This window comes from Lathyrus oleraceus, chromosome 7 (genome assembly GCF_024323335.1).
Source record: "Lathyrus oleraceus cultivar Zhongwan6 chromosome 7, CAAS_Psat_ZW6_1.0, whole genome shotgun sequence".
In the NCBI taxonomy this organism is placed as follows: Eukaryota; Viridiplantae; Streptophyta; class Magnoliopsida; order Fabales; family Fabaceae; genus Lathyrus; species Lathyrus oleraceus.
In genome coordinates, this window is record NC_066585.1 from 462,873,436 (window position 1) to 462,894,491 (window position 21,056).

Genomic DNA, 21,056 nt, shown 5'->3' on the forward strand with positions numbered 1-21,056 from the left:
TGGGGCAATCTAGGCAAAAATTAGGGATTTGGCAAGTAACTGCATCCCGACAAGACTTTCTGTTCATCAGTCGTCATTTCGTCAGAAGATTCTCGATTCGTCGTCAACTAAAGCTTCGGATACATCGAGATTCAAATTGGTAGAGAAAGGATCATTATGTTCAATGTAGCCCTCTTCCAATATATATCACTGATTTCAAATTTGTACAGATCTATGGAGTCTTGCCATTTGCAGACCACCATTCTATCAAATCAATTTGAGCTTTTTATCTAATTATTTGCACTCTTATTTGTTTCAATTCAACAAATGTTTTGCATGTTTTAAATTGATAAAATGTCATTGTTTTAAACAAATCAAATTTTTTCAAAATTTTTTGTTTTAAACAAAGTGAACATTCACAAGATTGAAAGGATACTCAAGAATATCTCAGTGCTCTCCCGAGGGTGGCATGATTCCCAACAGGTAGGACATTTGTTCATACTCCTGGTTTGGTGGTATCTTCTTTCCTCAGATCTTTGTTGAGGCTGTTCCTCAAACAGAGTTGTTGTTGGGGTTGTTCCCCAGTATAATCACAAACAAAGTGTTGTTGAAGACTTCGTTTTTCTCCAGCAGCAGTTTTCCCAGCATGGGTGTTTTCTCGAGCAGTTTCGGCGGTTGATGGTTTGTCATCTTGGTGCCCCGTCACTTTCTCCAGTGGGTCTAACCCCCAGACTTTATTTGTCTCCTCAGCACAGTCATGAGTATAACTGTTGATTGATACTTCCCTCGGAGTCGCGAGTAGAGCTGTTATTAACATCCCCACCAGGGTTGCAAGTGGATTTGTTACTACTTTTCCCCATGCAGTGTGCCAGCAGGAACTGTCTGTTTCCTCAGCATGATCGCTTTCTTTTTGAAGACTCGGTAAGTCGGTGGTTTGATACCCGGTACTTTACCTTTTCCCCGGCGAAGTCGTCTGTGGAATTGTTGCTATCTCCATCAGAGTTTTATCTCTTCAGCAGAGCAGGATTTATTTTCCTATACAGCGGTTGATTGGGTTGATATCCCAGTATATTTCAACCATCTTTTCCTCAGCATAGTCTGCAGAGTGTTGTTGTGGCAGTTTCGCCTGTTGAATACTTCTTTCAATCCCCAATATGGTCGGATGATGGCTTCAGACTCCAGTGAACGGATTGATTTTCCTGACTGTTTGTGATCCCCAGTAGAGTGGCTTTGTATTGCAGAATCTACTTGTTGTGATCAGTTTGCTGTGTATATTCTCCCCAAGTGGAGTGGTTCGTTGCAGAATCTACTTGCTCGATCTGTCCTCCCTCAGTGGCTTGTTCCCAAGAGAGTAGCCGACAGTTTTCCCCAGTAGAGTTGCTTATGCAGTTACACTCTATTTGGATAATATCATTCTCCCTCAGTGGGTCTTCCCTCAGCGGAGTTGTGTGGATTTGCTTCTACAACAGTTTGAGTTTGTGTTCGTGCGTATGCACCTTTTTGTTTCTCAGTTAACACTGGGATCCCCTGCAGATACTTTGGGATTTCTCTTGTTCCCCTACAGATTTGTCTTGGTGGCTGTCTTTTGCCCGTTGTGACTTTCTGCACCCTGATTGGGTTATTTCCTGATATCTCCGATCCTCTGCTTCTTCAGCAGTACCTGCAGATCTTTGCTTTACAGCATGTAGATCTCCGCAGATTGACTTTCCAGCTGGTTTTTCCCCTGGAAGTATAATACCGGACGTTTGATTCTCGAACCTGTTTGTGTTAGAACTGTCTGTTTTGTCAGCATTCATCAAACATAAATTACGCATATTCATGCATATTCATAAAACATTCAGATATTCATGACGCATTTCTTGCCATATATCTTTTGTTTGTCGTGTCTCCTGCAACGGGTGATATAGATCTCTTTACAGATCTCCCCAAGCAGATGTTGGGTGTTTAAAATCTCTCCATATAGAGTCAACCCCATAAGCAGAAAATGTTGTCCTTTCCTTCTGCAGTTCCCCACTGAGATATATCCTCGTGGATGACGGTTTCTTCCGTTGCCTCCCAACACATATATTGGGATGGATTTTCCTATTTGAGTTACATCCTCATTAGGACGTGTCTTGATTCAGTCCGTCTTTTCGGATCATTCCCGAATTGGCTATTTGTCAAACGTCTTGTGTTTCCCAGTGGGTTGTTCCCCAGCGGAATGTTTTTGGGCCTCTACCCTCATAACCGGTAGTTGTAAGTCCTATCTTTCCTGGCTTTCTTGACAGAATTTGTAGTCATACACCTTTTATTCTCCAGCCAGAGTTTTTGGTTTTCTACCCTCATACCTAACAGTCGGTAGTTGTAAATCCTATTTTCCCGCTCTTCAGCAGTTTGTGGTTTGTTATAAACCCTATTTTGGTTTCCCGTGCGGATTTGTGATTTGTTCTATCCCCACGCGGAGTTGTTGGTCTTCTACCCCGTATTCGGTAGATGTAAACCCTAATTTTGTGGTTATCTTCATCCAGTCTTTGATGTTGATTTTCCTTTGCTTGGATAAGTTGCTCAGATCAGCACTTATATCCCTAGCAAATCTTTTGTGGATAATTGCCGTATGCTAGCAATTTTATCCCCAGTGGGTCTTTTCACCGTTTGCTAGTGATTTGTTCCCCGGATCATTGGTTGTACACCAATGCACCCCCAGCTAGTCCCTGTCGATAATTGCCGGATGCTTGCAATTTATCCTCAGCAGATCGCCTTTCATTTACCCTTTTGTTGGTAATGTCTGTTGCTCCTTTTGATTGGTTATCATTATATACCTATTCTGGTATCCCGATGCCTTTCTTTTCGGATTTTATCCTATAAACAACCCAGTAACCGGTTCAGGATAATCTTCCATGCGAGTATATTATTCACGGTCTGCCGGTAATGAATAATATATCTCATGCACTCTTCAGTCGAAGCCTTTTGTGTTTCCCCAGTCGAGTAAGATTCGCTATTTCCCTTTGCGGAGTCGAATATTCCTTTTGTTGTTGGATAATTGCCGGATGCTTGCAATTTATCCTTTGAGTGGTCTTTCGTTTACCCGTATGCTTGGTATCGATCGTCTCTCTGTTTTGGATAGTCACCTATTATATACCCAGTAACTGGTATCTCTGGTGTCTTTTCCTTTCGAGTGTATTATTCACGGTCTGCCGGTAATGAATAATATATCTCATGCGCTCTTTAGTTGGAATCCTTTGTTGATTTTCCCCAGCTGAGCAAGATTCGCATTCTTTGTAGAATCGAATATCCATCCTTTAAACAAGACTGTTGTTCTAGCTTTCTTTCGGATGATGAGTGTTTTGGAACACACACCAATTCACGCGTTTTTGTCCATCCTTTAAACAAGTCTGCTGTTCTAGCTTTCTTTCGGATGATGAGTGTTTTGGAACACACACCAATTCACGTTTTTTGCCCATCCTTTAACCAGTTTGCGTTTTGGATGATGAGTGTTTTGGAACACACACCAATTCACGCTTTTTCAGCCATCCTTTAAACAAGTCTGCTGTTCTAGCTTTCTTTCGGATGATGAGTGTTTTGGAACACACACCAATTCACGTTTTTTGACCATCCTTTAAACAAGTCTGCTGTTCTAGCTTTCTTTCGGATGATGAGTGTTTTGGAACACACACCAATTCACGTTTTTTGACCATCCTTTAAACAAGTCTGCTGTTCTAGCTTTCTTTCGGATGATGAGTGTTTTGGAACACACACCAATTCACGTCTTTTTATCCATCCTTTAACCAGTTTGTGTTTAGGGTGATGAGTGTTTTGGAACACACACCAATTCACGTTTTTTGTCCATCCTTAAACAAGTCTGCTGTTCTAGCTTTCTTTCGGGTGATGAGTGTTTTGGAACACACACCAATTCACGCTTTTTTGTCCATCCTTTAAACAAGTTTGCTTTCGCTTTCTTTCGGATGATGAGTGTCTTGGAACACAAACCAATTCACGTCTTCGGATTTTATCCTTAAACAACCCAGTAACCGGTTCAGGATAATTTTCCTTTCGAGTATATTATTCACGGTCTGCCGGTAATGAATAATATGTCTCGTTCACTCTTGGGTCAATCCTTTGTTGCTTCCCCCTCAGAGTAAGATTCATATTCCTTGTGGAATTGAATATCCATCCTATAAACAAGTTCGCTTTCGCTCTCTTCAGGATGATGAGTGTTTTGGAACACACACCAATTCACGTCTTTGGTCGGTCACCTATTATATACCCAGTAACCGGTATCCTTGGTGTTCCTTCCTGTTTTTGTTACCCTTATGCCTGGTAACATCTCATTTGATTTGTTACTTCCCCAGTGGAGTTTTCTGTTGCTTCTCCCCCAGGAGTCAGCTCGTGTCTCTCCAATGGATTTATTTTCCATTCGGAAATCTTTTCCCAGTGTGAGTCCTTCACTCCCCAGTGAGTTCTCCAATCTTTTTTCCGTATTCCCTAATCAGAGTCGTGTTTTGTCCACGTTATGTCAGTTTTATCTTCCCCAGTTTGGAGTCGTGTATTGCTCACACATTTCTCTTTCTTTTATTATCCCCATAGAGTCTTGTCAGAGTCTCTGTTCCTGGTGAGTGTATTACTCCGATGGATCGTCTTTTCTTCTGTGTGAATCATATTCCCCACAGAGTTTGTGTCTTTTGCATGCATACATTTGCATCATGAGGTCTCTTAGGGACCAAAATTTGTCTCATTACTGTTATTTAAGCCCATTCTACCGCGTCGAGATGAAGATTTCTAAACTTCACTTCTCCGGCTAGAATGACCTTAAATAGGGGCATCTGTAAGACCCCAATTTTGTCCCTAAGATCCCTCATGGCCCATATCATATCATATCATTGCCTCAAGGATCATTGCATGCCTTTGTCCCCTCCTAGTGGGTAGATTGCCTTGTGGGTTGTTTCTTGATCACCAAGCATACTTTGCATTTGTATATCTTTGCTTTCATATGTTTATCATTCAAAAAGTACAAAAATATTGTCAGTCTAACCTTGTTGCTTGCAGTTGAAGCAATCATCAGCAATTAGGTCAAAGATGGTCAACAGTCAGTCAAAGCAATGGATGATGGCCATTCTTGTGGAATTTGGGCATCATGATCAACAATCAAAAGTTCATACATCTTGAGACATCATTTGAAGTCAAGTTCTCAAGGAATTAGGGTTTGGAATTCATCAGAAGTGGTCCAATCATCCAAAACCCTAGAAAAGTCAAACTTGGTCAACTGTGGATTTAATCAATGATTTGATGGATAGAATTGATCTGAAGGAGTTCATTCATGCTTATACTAGCCTCATATATCATGTCAAACCTCACCATGGAAGAATTTGAAGTAGAATCAGAAATTTTCCAGAAATAGCAAGTGGACCTGTAATTTCAACTGCCAAAAATGGAAACTTCTTGATCTTAAACTTACATCATGATACAAGCTTCAAATGAATTTTTGCCCAACATGAAAGTTGAAGATCTTGTCTTCCCATTTTCAAAAAGTCCAAGAACATCAAAATCCCATGTGTGGTTGTCAAGATATGATCAATTCATTTTCACCATTTTTTGAACTTCAACAAGCCATATCTCCCAAACCATAAGGCCAAATTTGGTGGGGTTTTTTCCTACAAACCACATTTTTTATCCTCTTTCCAAAAATATAAATTTCACTCATCAAAACCTTACCATTCAAAATGGCATTTTTGGACCTTTTTCATTTAAAATCAAAGTTTGACCAAACTTTGACTTTTTGAATTAAAACTTTTTTCACTATTTGGCCAATTGGGAAATGTTTCATATGTCATTTGTGATTTGCTCCAAGCCCTAAACCATCATCATATCACTATTTCACTACCATTTTGGACAAAAAAGCAAAGTGGGCAAATTGTACAATTGGTCATTAAGTAAAAGCAAGGTACAACAATTCTGCAGCATACCAAAAACAGCAATTGGCAAGGTCCTTGGCAGCCTGTCTTGAGGCCCAAAAACGTGCAAGATACACCCTCCACTTCACTTGTACAAAGATTAGCAAATGTGCATTTGGTCATTTTTAGCTAAGTAGGATTAAGCATCCTTTAATCCAACTCTAAACAGACCCTTATAAGGGATTTTTCAGCATTTCTAAACCTAGTTTTGCAGCAGCCACACAACCAGAAAACACTCTCTCCTCTCATTCTCCATTTTTGCAATTGGCATCTTCCTGCTCAACTCTCAAGAAACCACGAGCTACTTTAGTTCCCTTCATCACTACCAACCATCATTGACAACTGTTTGAGCTTAAATCATCAATACACCACTGTTTCACATTTTCTTCAAAAACAAGTAAGTGAATCGACTTCCATTATATGCCATGCTATGTTATGTTTATGAAAGGTCTTGGTATGCTAGCTTCAATGCAATTTGTTTCGAATGAAATGGTTGTGACATGAGGGAGAAATCTGAGTTTTCATTTTTGCATCCAAATCTATTTTCCATCGATTTACTCATTTGTTGTGGGTTCAGTGACAACCGTGGTTGGATTCTTGTTATTTAAGGTTTGTTAATGATTTTGCTGTGCTTAATTTGCTGTTCTGGGCATGTCCAATTTTTCGAGTTCATAGTGATGATGAATATCCTGTTGTGTTAAACTCTATCATTTCCAGAAAAATCCCCTTGATTCTGTTTGTTTTGTTGTTAGATGATGTTACATAATGATGTTTGTTTCATAGTCATGTTTGATTGAAGATGCTGGTAATGATTATTGTTCATGTGGATGGATGTTGCTGTTTGAAAATGAATACATGTGTGCTGCTTCCTTAAACCCTTGTATGTTTTTTCCAGAAATCCAATTTTGCATGCTGGCTGTTATTGTTACATGTTGCACGAACCTTATGAGTGTGATGCCATGATATTTGTGTGATGATGAATTTGGCTTGATGATAAATATTGAATGATGCTTAACCATGCTGCTAAAACCATGCTGCATTTTTGAAATCCCATGAACATTGTCCTAAAAATCCATTTGATTGTGCTGTATGCTGTTGATTGCCTGCTGCTACACATTGCCAAATGCTATGCTGCTATGTGCTGTTGTTTGTTTTGCTTGATTTGGTGATGGACATTGGATGATGAATGTGTTTTGCTGCTGTTAAATCTTGTCCTGTCCAGAATTTTGCATGAATGTGTGTTGGTTTATTGCTAGCTAGGTATGCATGAACATGTTTGTATCACTCCCATGCTGTTACCATACTGTTGAAATGTTTGGTCGAATGATGATGATGATGAATGCTGTTGTTGCTTGAGCCTGCCATGCCCAGATTTCTCCCTTGATTAATGCTTGTTTTGCTGTTGGCTGATGCTGTTTAATAATGCTGTTACATTGTTTGTTTTGATTGTTGATGTTGGTTACGGTTGATGCTTGGATGGTGAACCATTGAATGTTAATGCCCTGCTGCTGTTTTGAACTTCCCCAGGAAAAACCATGTGAATTGTGTTGCACACTGTTGTCTGGTGGTTATGTGAACATTACATGAATGATATGCTGTTGTGTGATGGTTGTTTTTTTGTTTTGGTGAAGCTGAACCATGAGCCTTGCTGTGTTAGAAACCCCTAGGGTTTTAGAAGCTCAAAAAAATTTAAGTTGGTTGGCTCATTACTGTTTTATTGGCTGAGAGCCAATCAAAACATTTCGTTTTGCAGGGCCAAAACGCACAGTTTTGATTAATGAGCCCAGAATTACAAATTTGCCACGGTTGACCATTGCCTTGACCATCTTGCTATGCTATGTTCTTCATGTTTCATCAATTTGTGCATCAACTTCAACAATTAATTTCTCATCCATTTCAACTCCAAAAATTCTGAAATTTTTTGCATCATGTCCCTGAATGTGTCCTCTATTTTATCATGGTTTTTAATTAATTTTCCATTGGCTGGTTTTTTAATGATAATTATTTTCTTGACATGTATGCATAAATGATACATTGAGCCATTCCTTTTGTGAAATACCCATGTTATATCCAATGCCTTTGAAATTTTTTGTGGTGAAACTAGACACATTGACCTTCATTCCCATATAAAGTTTGTGCATTTCCTATTTGTGGTTTGCTAGTTGTGAATTTTTGAAGTAGGGTGTGACAATTTGTGTCACACCAATGATATGCAAATGTATGATTTTTGTTCACATGTCTCCTGGCCTCCAAATCACTTGAAATTTTGCATGAATGATCCTTTACATGTCTAGTTTGTGTATGAATTTTCTTGGAATTAATATTGCTGTTTTCCATTTGATTGAGAATTTTCTTCCATACTTGGTCTTTTGTTGACTTTTTGTGCTATGCCTTGCCAAATCCTTTATGAAATTCTCAAATCTTATTGTATGACCATGAAATTTCATATGTGATAACTAGACATCTCAAGCTTTGCATTGGTGTTGATCTCATTCATTTCTCTTCTGTTTTCAAATTGATATGATTTTTTGAAGTTGACCCATGTTTGTTGACTTTCACCATGCTTACTTGAATTTGGTTTGACTTCATGATTTTATTTGACTGCCTTCCTCTCATCCAAATGCCATGAAATTTTACATGCTTACCATGTTAGATGTTAGGATTGAGTGTGATTTATTTCATAATTTTTGGGATTGATTGGGTTGACTTTTGAATGAAGTCTTTGCTGTTGACTTTTGTATGCTTCTCTTGCCATGCTTTGCATCCTTTTGCATATGAAATGACCATGATGCATGATATAATTATGAATCCAATTGAGAATGCTTCTTGAATGTTTAGACTTGGTTTGGGTTGACTTTTCCTTGCTGCCTTGACTTTTTCTTTCATCTTTGACCCTAGGCTAGTCCTAGTGGTCTTCTAAGCTTATGTTGAGTTCATCTGTTTCAGGTTAAGCACCAATGCCTTGAGGATCATTCAAATGTGTTTTAGTTTGATTGTTTAATGTGCTAACCCTTGTTTTGTAGGTTGACTCATGTACTTGAGTCTTTGTGCCTTGCACAATTGGTCCCTCTGTGGTTGACTATTGGTTCATTTTCTTTTGATTTTGATTGTTGACTTGTTTACTAATGAGTTTGACTTTTTCAGGTACTTTAGTTGCTTAAGTTCTTTGAACTTGCTTGCTTTGCTTTTTAGCACTTGCTTTGAGGTATAAACCTTTCTTCTTCATGTAGTCTGGAGACCCGGTCTGTTATTTGACCGGGCAAACTGTCTGAAGTCCTCCTTAAGAGGCAATGCCTGTGTTTGTTTAAATTTGTCCTAAGCAGGAAAAGTCCTTCAAGTAAGGCAATTGGTGGAAGGTAGGGATAAGCAATCTATCCCCCACTATTCAGTGTGTCCTCTCTTTGCTCCCATTACATGGTTGAAGCATTGAGATAAATACCCAAGATCTAATCGAGTCAATAATGGGGAGAGAGTTCCATCTTTCTGAACTCCCCCACTTTCCATTTGATGCTCTCTCTGATCTGAGATAGAAGCAATGAGGCACACCCCTCATCTCCTATTCATCTGCTTCACCTGAGCCCCTCAATGGCCAGGTTAAGAGCGACCTTCACCTATTACAGTGGACTTTTAAAGTCAAACCCTCTTGTGTGAGCCCCCCATTGTTTGGCTATAGAGTGTGCTGTTTGATATTCATTGCTTGATTGATTGCTTCATGTGCACTTGCTTGCCTATATGATATGCATTTATCATCATCATCAATTGCCATTAGTGCATGATCATATCATTTGTCTGTGAGACTTTTGTTATTGTTGTTTGCCCATTGAGGACAATTGTAAGTCCATTTCTTTTGGCCTTTGCTCCTGTGATATGGAAGGATAGAGTGCAAGACCTCCTTGGTCACTCATATCTTCTGTCATTGCTTTGTGTGTATGTGAGGATACAGTTATAAGTCCCTGTAAGTTGGCATCTGTTATCCTGTGATCATAATTTGATCTGTTTGATTTGTATGTGAGGATACAGTTATAAGTCCCTGTAAGTTGGCATCTGTTATCCTGTGATCATAATTTGATCTGTTTGATGTTGTATGTGAGGTTGCAGTTATAAGTCCCTGTAAGTTGGCATCTGCTTTCCTGTGATCATAGTTTGTTTTATCTGTTTGTATGAGAGGTTGCAATTATAAGTCCCTGTAAGTTGGCATTTGCATTCCTGTGATCATATTGTTGCTTTTGTTCTTGTATGTGAGGATCCACTGTAAGTCCCTGCAACGTGGCATTGGTATTCCTATGAGCATATTAGTGGAGTTAACCTAAGTCCAGACAGATTGGCAGTTAGCTTCCGTTTCTCATCTTTGTTTTTCTTTTGAGGAGATTGGTGTAAGTCCATTGAGTGGCTTCTGATATCCATTTCTATTTTAGGAGACTGGTGTAAATCCATCTATTGGTATCCGGTATCCGCCTTTTATTTCTTTGTTTGAGGAGATTAGTGTAAGTCCATTTAGTGGCATCTGACATCCCGTTTTATTTTAGGAGATTGGTATAAGCCCAGTGATTGGCATCCGATATCCGCTTTTGATTTTCATCTTTATTTGTTTTCTATTATCCATTGATATTCCAAAGGCCACATTTGAATCATCTCCCATATGATTTCAAGAAGTGAACCTTATAAGAAGTTTTACAATCCCATCCTCATCCATTCATCATTCATTATGTCCTAGACTTTTCACACTATACCTTTTAAACCTGACGTAAGTGTTGTGCAAACATCTTCATGTTTTTCTAACTAAAAACCTGGACCCCAAGTCCTTGACTTTTTTTCAAAACTTCATTTTCATAATACTTCTTTGAATCAATCTTAAATCATACTTTGACTCCATTTTCATAATCACAATCAGTTAACATCACTCATTCACTTGTTTTGGCTCTGTCCATTGTTAATCTTTTCACATTAGCCATAGGTTTCAATTATCTTTGTGGTTGATGTAAATCTTGCCTATCCTTAGTGAGTCGACAGTAAGACTTCCGTACTTCAAACAGGGCTAACCCCTCTAGTACGTCGAAGCTATCCTCGCATGGTGGATGTTGTTTTTGGTCGAGTGTTCTCCCATTGATAATGAAAAGCCTCAGTGCTTGTGTTTAAAACTGAATCCACCAACTTTTGGAAATCTTTTAGCCGAACTACGGCGTTTTGATCCTTACCTTTGATGGAAGGTACGTAGGCAGCGGGTTCATCCGTTCAAACCCAATAACACAAAATAACTAAATTGTATATTCTTTTCTCATCATCCCAATCATGTTTGCACAATACATATGTCATAACAAATATTAATTTAGCATAACAAGTGTGAAAAGGGCTCCCTAGGAGTACCTAGGACGTAGTGGGTGCCTAACACCTTCCCATTGCGTAATTTACCCCTTACCCAGACTCTCTGATCTTTTTATTAGTTTTCTACGTGTAAAACTTCTTAGGCTTTTGTTCGCTTTTTAGCCAGTCCTTTGGATAAATAAAAGTGCGGTGGCGACTCGAAAATTTCAATGTATCTCCTAGCTTATGATTTAATCGATAGATCATATAGCGACGAATACACCGCTACAGTACGCAGTATCACTCCTTTCACCATCCAATAATGTGTAACCGCTCTATGAGCTTTCCCCCATTTTACCCTCCAACGATCTTTTTTTTTTATGTTATATAAGTGAGACTTGGAGACTTGAAGAAAAGTCGTCGGTGATATAATATTTTGACAAGTTTATTTCTTTGTGAAAAATTATCATTCTTTTGTACATAATTTTTCTTTAAGTGTTTGTTTATCATTTGTATAAAATCTGCTTGTATAGAAGAAACTTGTAACATACAAAATATTATTCAAACTGTTTGTTTGATTCCTTAAGGAGGTTATCCTTTAGAAGATAAATAAGGTTATTCTTTGTGAGTCCTTAAAGAGACTAGGGTATAGTTGGATCCTTGAGAATACAAAGAAGGTTATTCTTTGTGATTGTTGTAATTTGTTGATTATAATGGATTAAGTCTTTGTGTATAAGGCAAAATCATATTGGCAGGTGGATTGGAGTAGCTTTGAGTTTCAAGTGAACCAGGATAAAAATACTTGTGTTTTTATCTCATTTTCATTAACTTGTTAGTGGTGTTCTTGAGTTGGTAAAAAGATTTTGTTTTTGTAAAACCCAATTCAACCCCCCATTTCTTGTGTTTTTACACCTTCAAATATAACCAAATCTTCATTGTATAAGAAGATGTACCAATAATGGCGTTTCGATGTTATGGGGCCTTGAAAACCTATGAATGAGTAGTGATGCCTTTTGGCCTAAAGAATGGTGGTGCAACATAACAAAGGGTAATGAACACTGTGTTTCATGATTTCATTAAAACCTGTATGCAGGTTTATATTGATGACATAGTTGCAAAATCCTCGTCGAAAAATGGTCATTTAGATCACCTTCGACAATCATTTGAAAGAATGAGGAAACATGGATTGAAAATGAATCCATTAAAATGTGCTTTTGATGTTCGTGCAGGCGATTCTTTGGGCTTTGTGGTTCACAAAACAAGAAGAAAGCTATACTTAATACGAAATCTCCATCAAACAAAGAGAAACTTCAATATTTACTAGGAAAAATCAAATTCTTGAGAAGGTTTATCTCAAATCTAAGTGGCAAAACAAAAGTATTTTTCACCACTGATGCATTTATAGAAGGAATAAGGATTCAATTGGGACCAATAACATAAAAAGCCTATGATGAAATTAAGATTTATCTAATGAATCCTCCTAAAGAAATAGATCTATGAAGTTATATACTTTGCCTCTGAACTGATAATAAGAAGTATGGTAGTCGAAGAGGATGATGATGGTGTTGAATGAGCGGTTTGTTACCATAGTTGAGTTTTAAATGAGGCACAAACTAGGTATAGCCCAGTAGAAAAGTTATGTATTTGTTTGTATTTATCATGTACCAAATTGAAATGTTATATAAAGTCTACATATGTTTTTATGTATTCCGATTTTGATGTTATTAAGCACATGTTATTGAAACCTATTTTACACAATTGAATTAGGAAATGAGCATTGGCTTTGACCGAATATTCTTTGACATATGCACCTTTAAGGGATATCAAAGGCCAAGTTGTCATCTATTTCATTGTTGATAATGCATAAGTCAAAATAACACAAGGTTTTGTCAGTCTAAAACCTTGGAAATTGTACTTTGACAGTTCCACACATAAAAATGGAACTAGTATTAGAATCTTGATCATTTATCCTAAAGAAATTCCGAAGAAGTTTAAATTCAAAATTAAAAGTTATCGCTCTAATAATGAGGCTGAGTATGAATCCTTAATTACACGCCTTAAGATTATTTTAGACTTGGGAGCAAAAGGAGTGAGATCAGAGGCGACTCAGAGTTGGTTGTGAAACAATTGACAAACGAGTATAAATGTATCAAAGATAATTTGATGATATACTTTGTCAAAGCCATTGTAAGTATGAAATATAATCTAAGAGAGGAGTGAATTAGATTAATAGATCTCTATGATATTTTTTTCACTTTAAGAGTGATATTAATGTGTTCTTATTTTTTCAGAAAAGTTATGAATGGTAAAATATAGAAAGTAAGTGTAGAAAATAAATAACACAAACGATATATACTGGTTCCTCTTTCCAAACAAGAGTACTCCAATCCTCTCACACCCCGTGAGAGATTTTACTATGTCAGATACATTATAGTCGACCAACTTGACTCTCTCAACTATCTAACAATAATCACAAATGCACGCCACCTTTTGATTTTACAACAACTAAGAGAAAGCACACCACTTTCACTTATAAACAATGAACACTAACACTTAGTGAACAAAAAAGAATTTTGAATAAGTAATGAAGATTTTCACTTGTATCAATTTATGAGAATTGATCTTCCCTTTCAAGTAAATAATTCACAAAGTATATTACTTAAGTGCTTAGAACTTGTCAATGAAACTTTAGATGATGCAATCAAAGTTTATGCAGAAAGTTTCATCAAGATTTTGGCTCAAGGCACTTAGATGAAAATTTGAGAAAGATATGATTTTTGAATTGTTAGAAAGAGGTGAATTTGAAAATCTGAAACCATAGTTATTTATACTTGAATTATACCTTTTGGAAAGAGTATAATATCATGAATTATTGCCATGATTGATAGATGAAGTTTGGTATTCGTTGGATTCATATTTAATATGAAAAAGTGCCACTGTTTTAGTGGTAACCGGTTAAAACACTATCGTAACCGATTACAGTTGAAGCTGGATTTTGTTTTCAAAATTTTCATGGATGTAACCGGTTAAGGTTTTGGTTAATCGGTTACAACTGAAGCTTTTTTTTAAAATGTTAAGTTTTCTTTCTTGTAATCGTTTAACACATTTGTGTAACCGGTTACAACTGATTGAAATCTAAAAATCGTTTTGTAACCATAAGTTCTCAACTGAGTAAGTTTCAAAAATGAGTTTGAATGCTTAGAGGTGAAGGATGCATGATTGTTCTCAGTACTATGACAATATACAAAGATCGATTGTAACTTATTCCTTATTTTTGAGATTAATCCAATAAAGTCCAATGTTATCTTGAAGATTTCTTGTGATCCAAGTCTTTTTACCATAATTTCTTGTGAACTTAGAACTTTTTACCTCTTTGATAACATATTTGATCTTGACCAATGTTGTTCAATGCCGTCTTCATCAAAACATAGAACCATGTTTGAAGTGTTGGAAGCTTGTCTTCATAACCAATTTGTTATTAAGAATATTCGATGTAGTCGACATTAAACATGTCTCTCGAATCTAAAACCAAGAAGCTAATGATTTGTCACAAATTTCTTTGGGATGCATAATTTCCAAGGGAAAATGAGCAAAGATAATTGAAGTAAAGGAAAATTTAATTTTGACTAGTACTTTCCTCTTAGATTTGTCAAAGTCAAAACTGGTGGGTGTAGAAGGGTTGGAAGGATTAAAAACTCTGAAGAAATTTTTGAAACTTTTGCCATTGACAATCTGTCAAATAGTGATTGGAGAAAATCAATTGTCGAATTTTTGGAGAATCCGACAGGAATGACAGATACAAAAAAAATCAAATACAAGGCATTACATTATGTGATTATTGGGAATGAATTGCTTAAAAGGATACCTAAAGGAACCTTGCTTAAATGCCTTAGTGAGAGTGAAACTTATCTAGAAATTTTTGATGTCCATAGTGGATCATGTGGCACTCATCAATCAGGCCACAAGATGAAATGGATTTTATTTTGACATGGTTTGTATTGACCAACAATGTTAAAAGACTGTATTGAGTTTGCCAAAGGTTGCCATGAATGTCATAAACATGCAGGTATTTAACATGTTCCTGCAAGTGAGTTGCATTCGATTGTCAAGCCTTGGCCATTTAGAGGCTGGGCTTTATATTTAATTGTTGAAATTCGACCTTCCTCATCCATAGGTCATAGGTACATCTTGGTTGGTATAAATTATTTTATCAAATGGGTAGAAGTTGTTCCTTTAATCAATGTTGATCAAGAAACAGTAATCAAATTTATTCAAAGTCACATAATCTATAGGTTTGGAATATCTGAAACTTTAACCACTGACCAAGGTACAATTTTTACTGGTCAAAAAATGGTTGAGTTTGCTTCAGATTCAGAAATCAAACTTTTAATGTCTACTCCTTATTATGCTAAAGCAAATGGCCAAGTAGAAGCATCTAACAAAATTATAATTGGCCTGATTAAAAAACATGTGGGCTAAAATCCAAGGAATTGGCATAAGACTTTAGACCAAATATTGTAGGCTTATCAAAATTCCCCTAGGAAGGCAACTAATTCAACTTCATTTCGACTAACATTTGGTCATGATGCAGTCTTTCATGTCGATATTTATTTACAATCAACTATAATTCAAAGGAAAATTGAAATTCCTTCTGACCATTATTGGAAGATGATATTAGATGAATTAGTTGATTTAGACGAAGAAAGACTAACTACCCAGACGTTCTCATAGGAAAAAAGAACGAATAGTTAAAGCCTACATTAAAAAAAGATATTTCTTAGGTAAATGGTCACCAAATTGGGAAGACCCATTTTTTTACAGTTGGTGATTATGTTTGAAAAGTTATTTTACATATGGATAAAAAATATAAAACTTTAGGTAAATGGTCACCAAATTGGGGAGATCCTTTTCGAATTAGCCAGATGTTTTCAAATAATACCTATGAAATTGAAGAATTGACTCCCGAAGGTTGAATTTTGAAGATAAATGGTAAGTAATTAAAAAAGTACAAGCTTATGTTGGAAGAAGTTCGAACAATAGAAGAGTAATTCATAGAGAAAGAGAATGCTAAAATGACATTAAAGTTAAAGGATGCCAAAATGGTAAATTGTCATTTAAAATAGTTACATAGAAAATTTAAAATGGAAAATCAACTTTAATCATTTCAAGACGTTCTTTGCAAGTTTGATTTTGGCGTCGTTCATGGAATCTCTAGACTTCAGTTTTTGAACTTCCTCATCTAACACATAAGCATCATCAGCATATTGAAGACCAATGTTGGCTTCCTGAACCAACTTTTCTTCAATAGGAGTCAATCTTGAGGTTTCAATTTGAGCTTTCTTTTGCTTTTCTTCTTCAAACTTTCTTTGCGGCTCTTTCACCAGTTTCTTCCAGTTTGAAATGTTCTCGGTGAAAATTGCCACTTGATCCTTATCCTCTTTGGCATGTGCCTCCAGCTTATTAGCACGACCTTAGATTGAGTAACTAAGGTATATTGTCGAGACATAACATCAATCTTTTGTTTGATTTTTTTGGCAGATTCTTTCTTCATTTTTATGTTTTGAGCAATTTGATCAAGAAATGACTCAAATTCAAGGATAAGATTGAAGGTGGAATTAGGTAAATATGGATTGTTAAGATATTTCAACAAATTCTTGATTTCATAGGAAATAACATGGTCGTCTTTAATGGTCTGCAACAAATCCACGCCGAAAACCTTAGCTTTCAGTTGTTGAACCATTGTAACATAAGCATTACTAGAAGGGTCATTGCCTGAAATAGTTGAAGAGCTTGGAGATTTTTCAACTAAAATACCTTGACTGCTCAAAAACTTCTTCAAGGCCTCTACAAGATTTCTCTATTTTATATCCTTCAGCTCTTCTCGACTGAGAGAAGTGTCAGAGGTCTTGGATGAAGAATCTACAATTGCATAATAAATTATGGTAGCTATTATAAAAAAGAGAGTTCTACAAAACTGCTGGTGAACCTTGAGAAGTCTCAACAATATGTGGTTGTTCCTTCCAGTAATAGCAAGTTGAGATTCCTTTTGCATTGATTTTCTTGTGTTCGACCAACCTCTTGGCCCTCTAGTGTTTGATCAACATGTTCTTGGTCTTTTAGCATTGGAGCATTGTTTTGGGCAAGTTGACTGTTGTTCAGGGTCTTGATTATTTGGACCAGTTGATTGGTGCTCAAGGTTTGGACTTTATAGAATAATTGTTTATTGTGCAGGATTTTGGAAATCAAATGCTTCCTCTAGTTGCTCGACAACTATTTCCCCGACTGGATATTTAGTTGCTGGTTGTTATGAGGGCGTATTTACTAGAGTTTCATTGGATGTGGGCGCCCCATAAACATATTGGCGCTGATTGTTGGAAGAGGAATGACAGAAGTAGGAATCTTCTTCTTCTTCTTGACATAGGTAGTTGGAAGACCCGCAAATGTTAACGATTTTGCAGCAGTTCAAGAACTGAAGACACATGAAAGTAAAACAGAGAACAAAATGGCACATAATAGTGTACATGTCGAATGTTAGAGAGTTGACCGTTGTCAACGGTGATTGACGTACATGTATATAAGTCGATTTGATCTCTATAATAATGATTTACATTTTCCATTATTGTTCTCTATAGAATTCAAACATCCAAATTACATAGATAAAATGATTTCTGAGAAATGTATGAATATGCGTCCCACTTTTGATCTAGGCGTTTTACTTGATTTCTTTTATGTTTTTTGACATTTACTTTATCGTTTCAAGCAATTCTACATTTTTACTTCTTAAGATTTTATCTAATTATTCTACCTTCAAAATTAAATTATCAAACACGAATACATTATCTCAAACATTTTTTTTTTATAAAATATCTTTAGGATTTTTTCAAATTTAATCATTTAAGTAAACTAAATCAATGAAAATTTTTACTAAAAATACCGACAAACACCATTATAGTTTTTGCTAATTAAACAATAGTCTTAATACATATAGTATTACAGTTATAGCCCTAAAATTCTAACAATCTTTGCACAGAGCACGTAGAGAAAAGCATTGGATGTTCTCAATCAGTGGTGATATTAAACTGTGTTTTGAGGCTAATTGAAAGACGTAACAGTGTGGATCAATGGATCAAATATATGGGGATGATATTTACTATCATTTTCTTGGTTGCTTTTGTTCTATGGAGACGTTAACACCACCAGTTGTTGAACAATTGACATATTTCTCACATTCCTGAGTGGAAAGTGTGTAAAAATTTTATTTAAGGTCTTTTAAGGCTAACCATCAGATCAATTTTTCCAAGAAAAATCGATCCTTCAGTGATATGCAAAAGCTGCTTACAAATCTCAGGCTTATTACTGTCAGTGTCACCCTAGATATCTGAGTGGAATTGTCCATGCCTGATGATTTACTATGGTTTGTTCAGATTCAAAGACAGGATCCAAGCCTTGCACATTGAAAGGATAAAATCCTTTGTCCATTCTATACCTTTGCGCATTTTTGAGTTCCAAAGGGATAAAGTACTTGCATTTCAACTGTTGATATTTCTCTGCTCTTGCAGATGCTAGTATATAGAGCCATGAAGTTTGCGTTTTTGTACATAGTATAAAACCATGCTTTTACAACTGCTAATGGAAATGTATCCACATTGCATATTTGCTATGATGATTGTGCAACTTTGTTGTGTAGTTCATCTTTCAGAATCAGTGTTGATGATGCTGATGAAAATGACATGGTTACAATGAGAAAGAAAGACAAGGTTTAAGGTTTGTTGTTCTAAACATCAAATTATATGAGAAAATACCAAAGTGCCCTTCATTTATGGTCAGAATTTCTTCAAACCATCCCATTTTTCGCAAGCATTACATGCAGTCGCGTCTCCGCCTTAACCTTATTATTTCAGAACTGAGATGTCAATTCGGTGTTTCGCTAGAAAATGGAAAACACATCGTTTAGCTTCAGTATTCCTCAGACAGTTTACGTCAAATTCAACAAAAAGTAGCAACCCTATCAGAGACGTTTCAACTACACTGTCTTTGAGACAAACTGTTACAGCGTTTGAATACAAAAACACATGTGGCGGTTTTAGGGAATATCACGACGGAAGACCAAGGGGTCCCCTTTGGAGGGGAAAGAAGCTCATTGGTAAAGAAGCTCTCTTTGTCATTTCTGGGTTGAAAAGGTTTAAAGATGATGAAGATAAGCTTCCCAAGTTTATCAAAACTCATGTTTTGCGACTCTTGAAGATGGATTTGATTGCTGTTCTCACAGAACTCGAGCGCCAACAGGAAGTTTCTCTCGCTCTCACGGTTTTTTTTCTACTCCCTCTTCAAATCGTTGTGCATTTTTTTTTTTGTTAGATGCATGTAACGTGTTTGTTATAATGCTTCTGAGAATCTGTTTTTTTAATTTCAATATAAGCTATGCTTTAAGAATGAGTTATATTGATTTGCAGGTGTTTAAGGTGATGCAAAAGCAGGATTGGTACAAGCCCGATATATTCTTGTATAAGGACTTAATTATTGCGTTGGCAAGGGCTAAAAGAATGGATGATGTGTTGCAATTGTGGGAAAGCATGAAGAAGGAGAATCTGTTCCCTGATTCACAGGCTTATACTGAAGTCATAAGGGGCTTCTTGAGCAGTGGATCTCCTGCAGATGCGATGAACATATATGAGGACATGAAGAATTCTCCGGATCCACCAGAGGAGTTGCCGTTCAGAATTTTGTTGAAAGGACTCCTGCCACATCCTCTTTTGAGAAACAAAGTTAAACAAGATTTTGAAGAAATCTTTCCTGATTCCAGTATCTATGATCCACCACAAGAGATATTCGGTGCACGCTGAGGTTTTAATCTTTACTCTCTTCCCCTCTCTATGTTGTCCCCATCTTCAAAATTTTGCTTTTAATGAAACTTCAATGTTTTTTCGCTTCGCATTCATGGACACATTAGGGACATTGTATAATGTTGATGAACTTAACTTAGAGGTTCCTCCAGAACTGCATATTCATGAATATATTTGATATACTTGTGAGTCAAAAGATGAAAAGATAGTCAAGTTGGTACAGCAAAACATAGAAAAGAGTTGACAATAAAGAATAAGTTATTGGTTTACAATGCAATACCCGTTTCTTTCATTATAAAATAGAAAAGATGATACAGTCATTATGTTTTGCAGCTGCTTGTCTTCCTCATGTTATGTGGTAATATTGGCCTCGCAAGTACACCAATTTCCTTTTGTTTTTAGATATGTTAGCAGATACCACATTTAAGGATGAAACTAGTTTTGATAATGATAAAAGACTTCAATTCAACCATTAGTTGTCTTTTCTTTTTCCATTCCGTGTTAAAAAGAGCTGCCCAATAATTTTGCATACTTTTAAATTTTAATCTTTTTCCATTTCAAATTGTCAAGGAAGTAATGCTTTTCAACAATTCTAATACCCTCTTCTGTATAGGTAGTTGCTCCACTGAGACATGATGCATTTGGAAAAGCAGGATTGTGCAACAAATAGCTGCAGTCATTCAAGTTTTGAGTGCATTCCTTGGGTTCAGTGTTAACTAGTTAGTAGATCTAGGATTGACATTTACCATTTACCATTATTGAGTCCTCCCATGATGAAGGCAAGGTTTTGGTGTTGAAACTGATCGATGTGAAAGATCTAAATGCTTTTTTTTTTCCAGTTTCATCCATCTTATATGCACTGTACAAATTGTTATAGAAGGAAAAGGAAATCATCAGTATTTTTTGCTCCGCAGTTTTTACGAATTATGATGGATATTACCTTGCATAATGAAGTGTTGAATTGGAGAGCGGCTTACATATTTGTATGTATATGGTCAATCCAAAT

At 36.4% G+C, this 21,056-nt stretch overlaps 1 protein-coding gene across 2 annotated transcripts; it reads left to right on the plus strand.

Moving 5' to 3' along the window:
* Positions 1 to 19,007: 19,007 nt before the first annotated feature.
* LOC127105833 (protein THYLAKOID ASSEMBLY 8-like, chloroplastic) lies at positions 19,008 to 20,949 on the plus strand. Of its 2 annotated transcripts, none has more exons than XM_051043046.1 (3): positions 19,008 to 19,514; positions 19,661 to 20,051; positions 20,664 to 20,949. In XM_051043046.1, exons 1-2 carry the CDS (start codon positions 19,116 to 19,118, stop codon positions 20,048 to 20,050), a joined length of 789 nt encoding a protein of 262 aa, XP_050899003.1. In that variant the 5' UTR covers positions 19,008 to 19,115; the 3' UTR covers position 20,051; positions 20,664 to 20,949. The 2 variants fall into 2 exon arrangements, with proteins under 2 accessions (XP_050899003.1, XP_050899004.1); XM_051043047.1 differs by having other exon boundaries at positions 20,668 to 20,949.
* Positions 20,950 to 21,056: the final 107 nt, after the last annotated feature.

Coding starts and splice junctions, on each gene's coding strand:
- LOC127105833 (XM_051043046.1), top strand. CDS start 19,116: ATGTCAATTCGGTGTTTCGCTAGAAAATGGAAAACACATCGTTTAGCT. Junction 19,515..19,660: donor AAGTTTCTCTCGCTCTCACG/GTTTTTTTTCTA, acceptor ATTGATTTGCAG/GTGTTTAAGGTGATGCAAAA.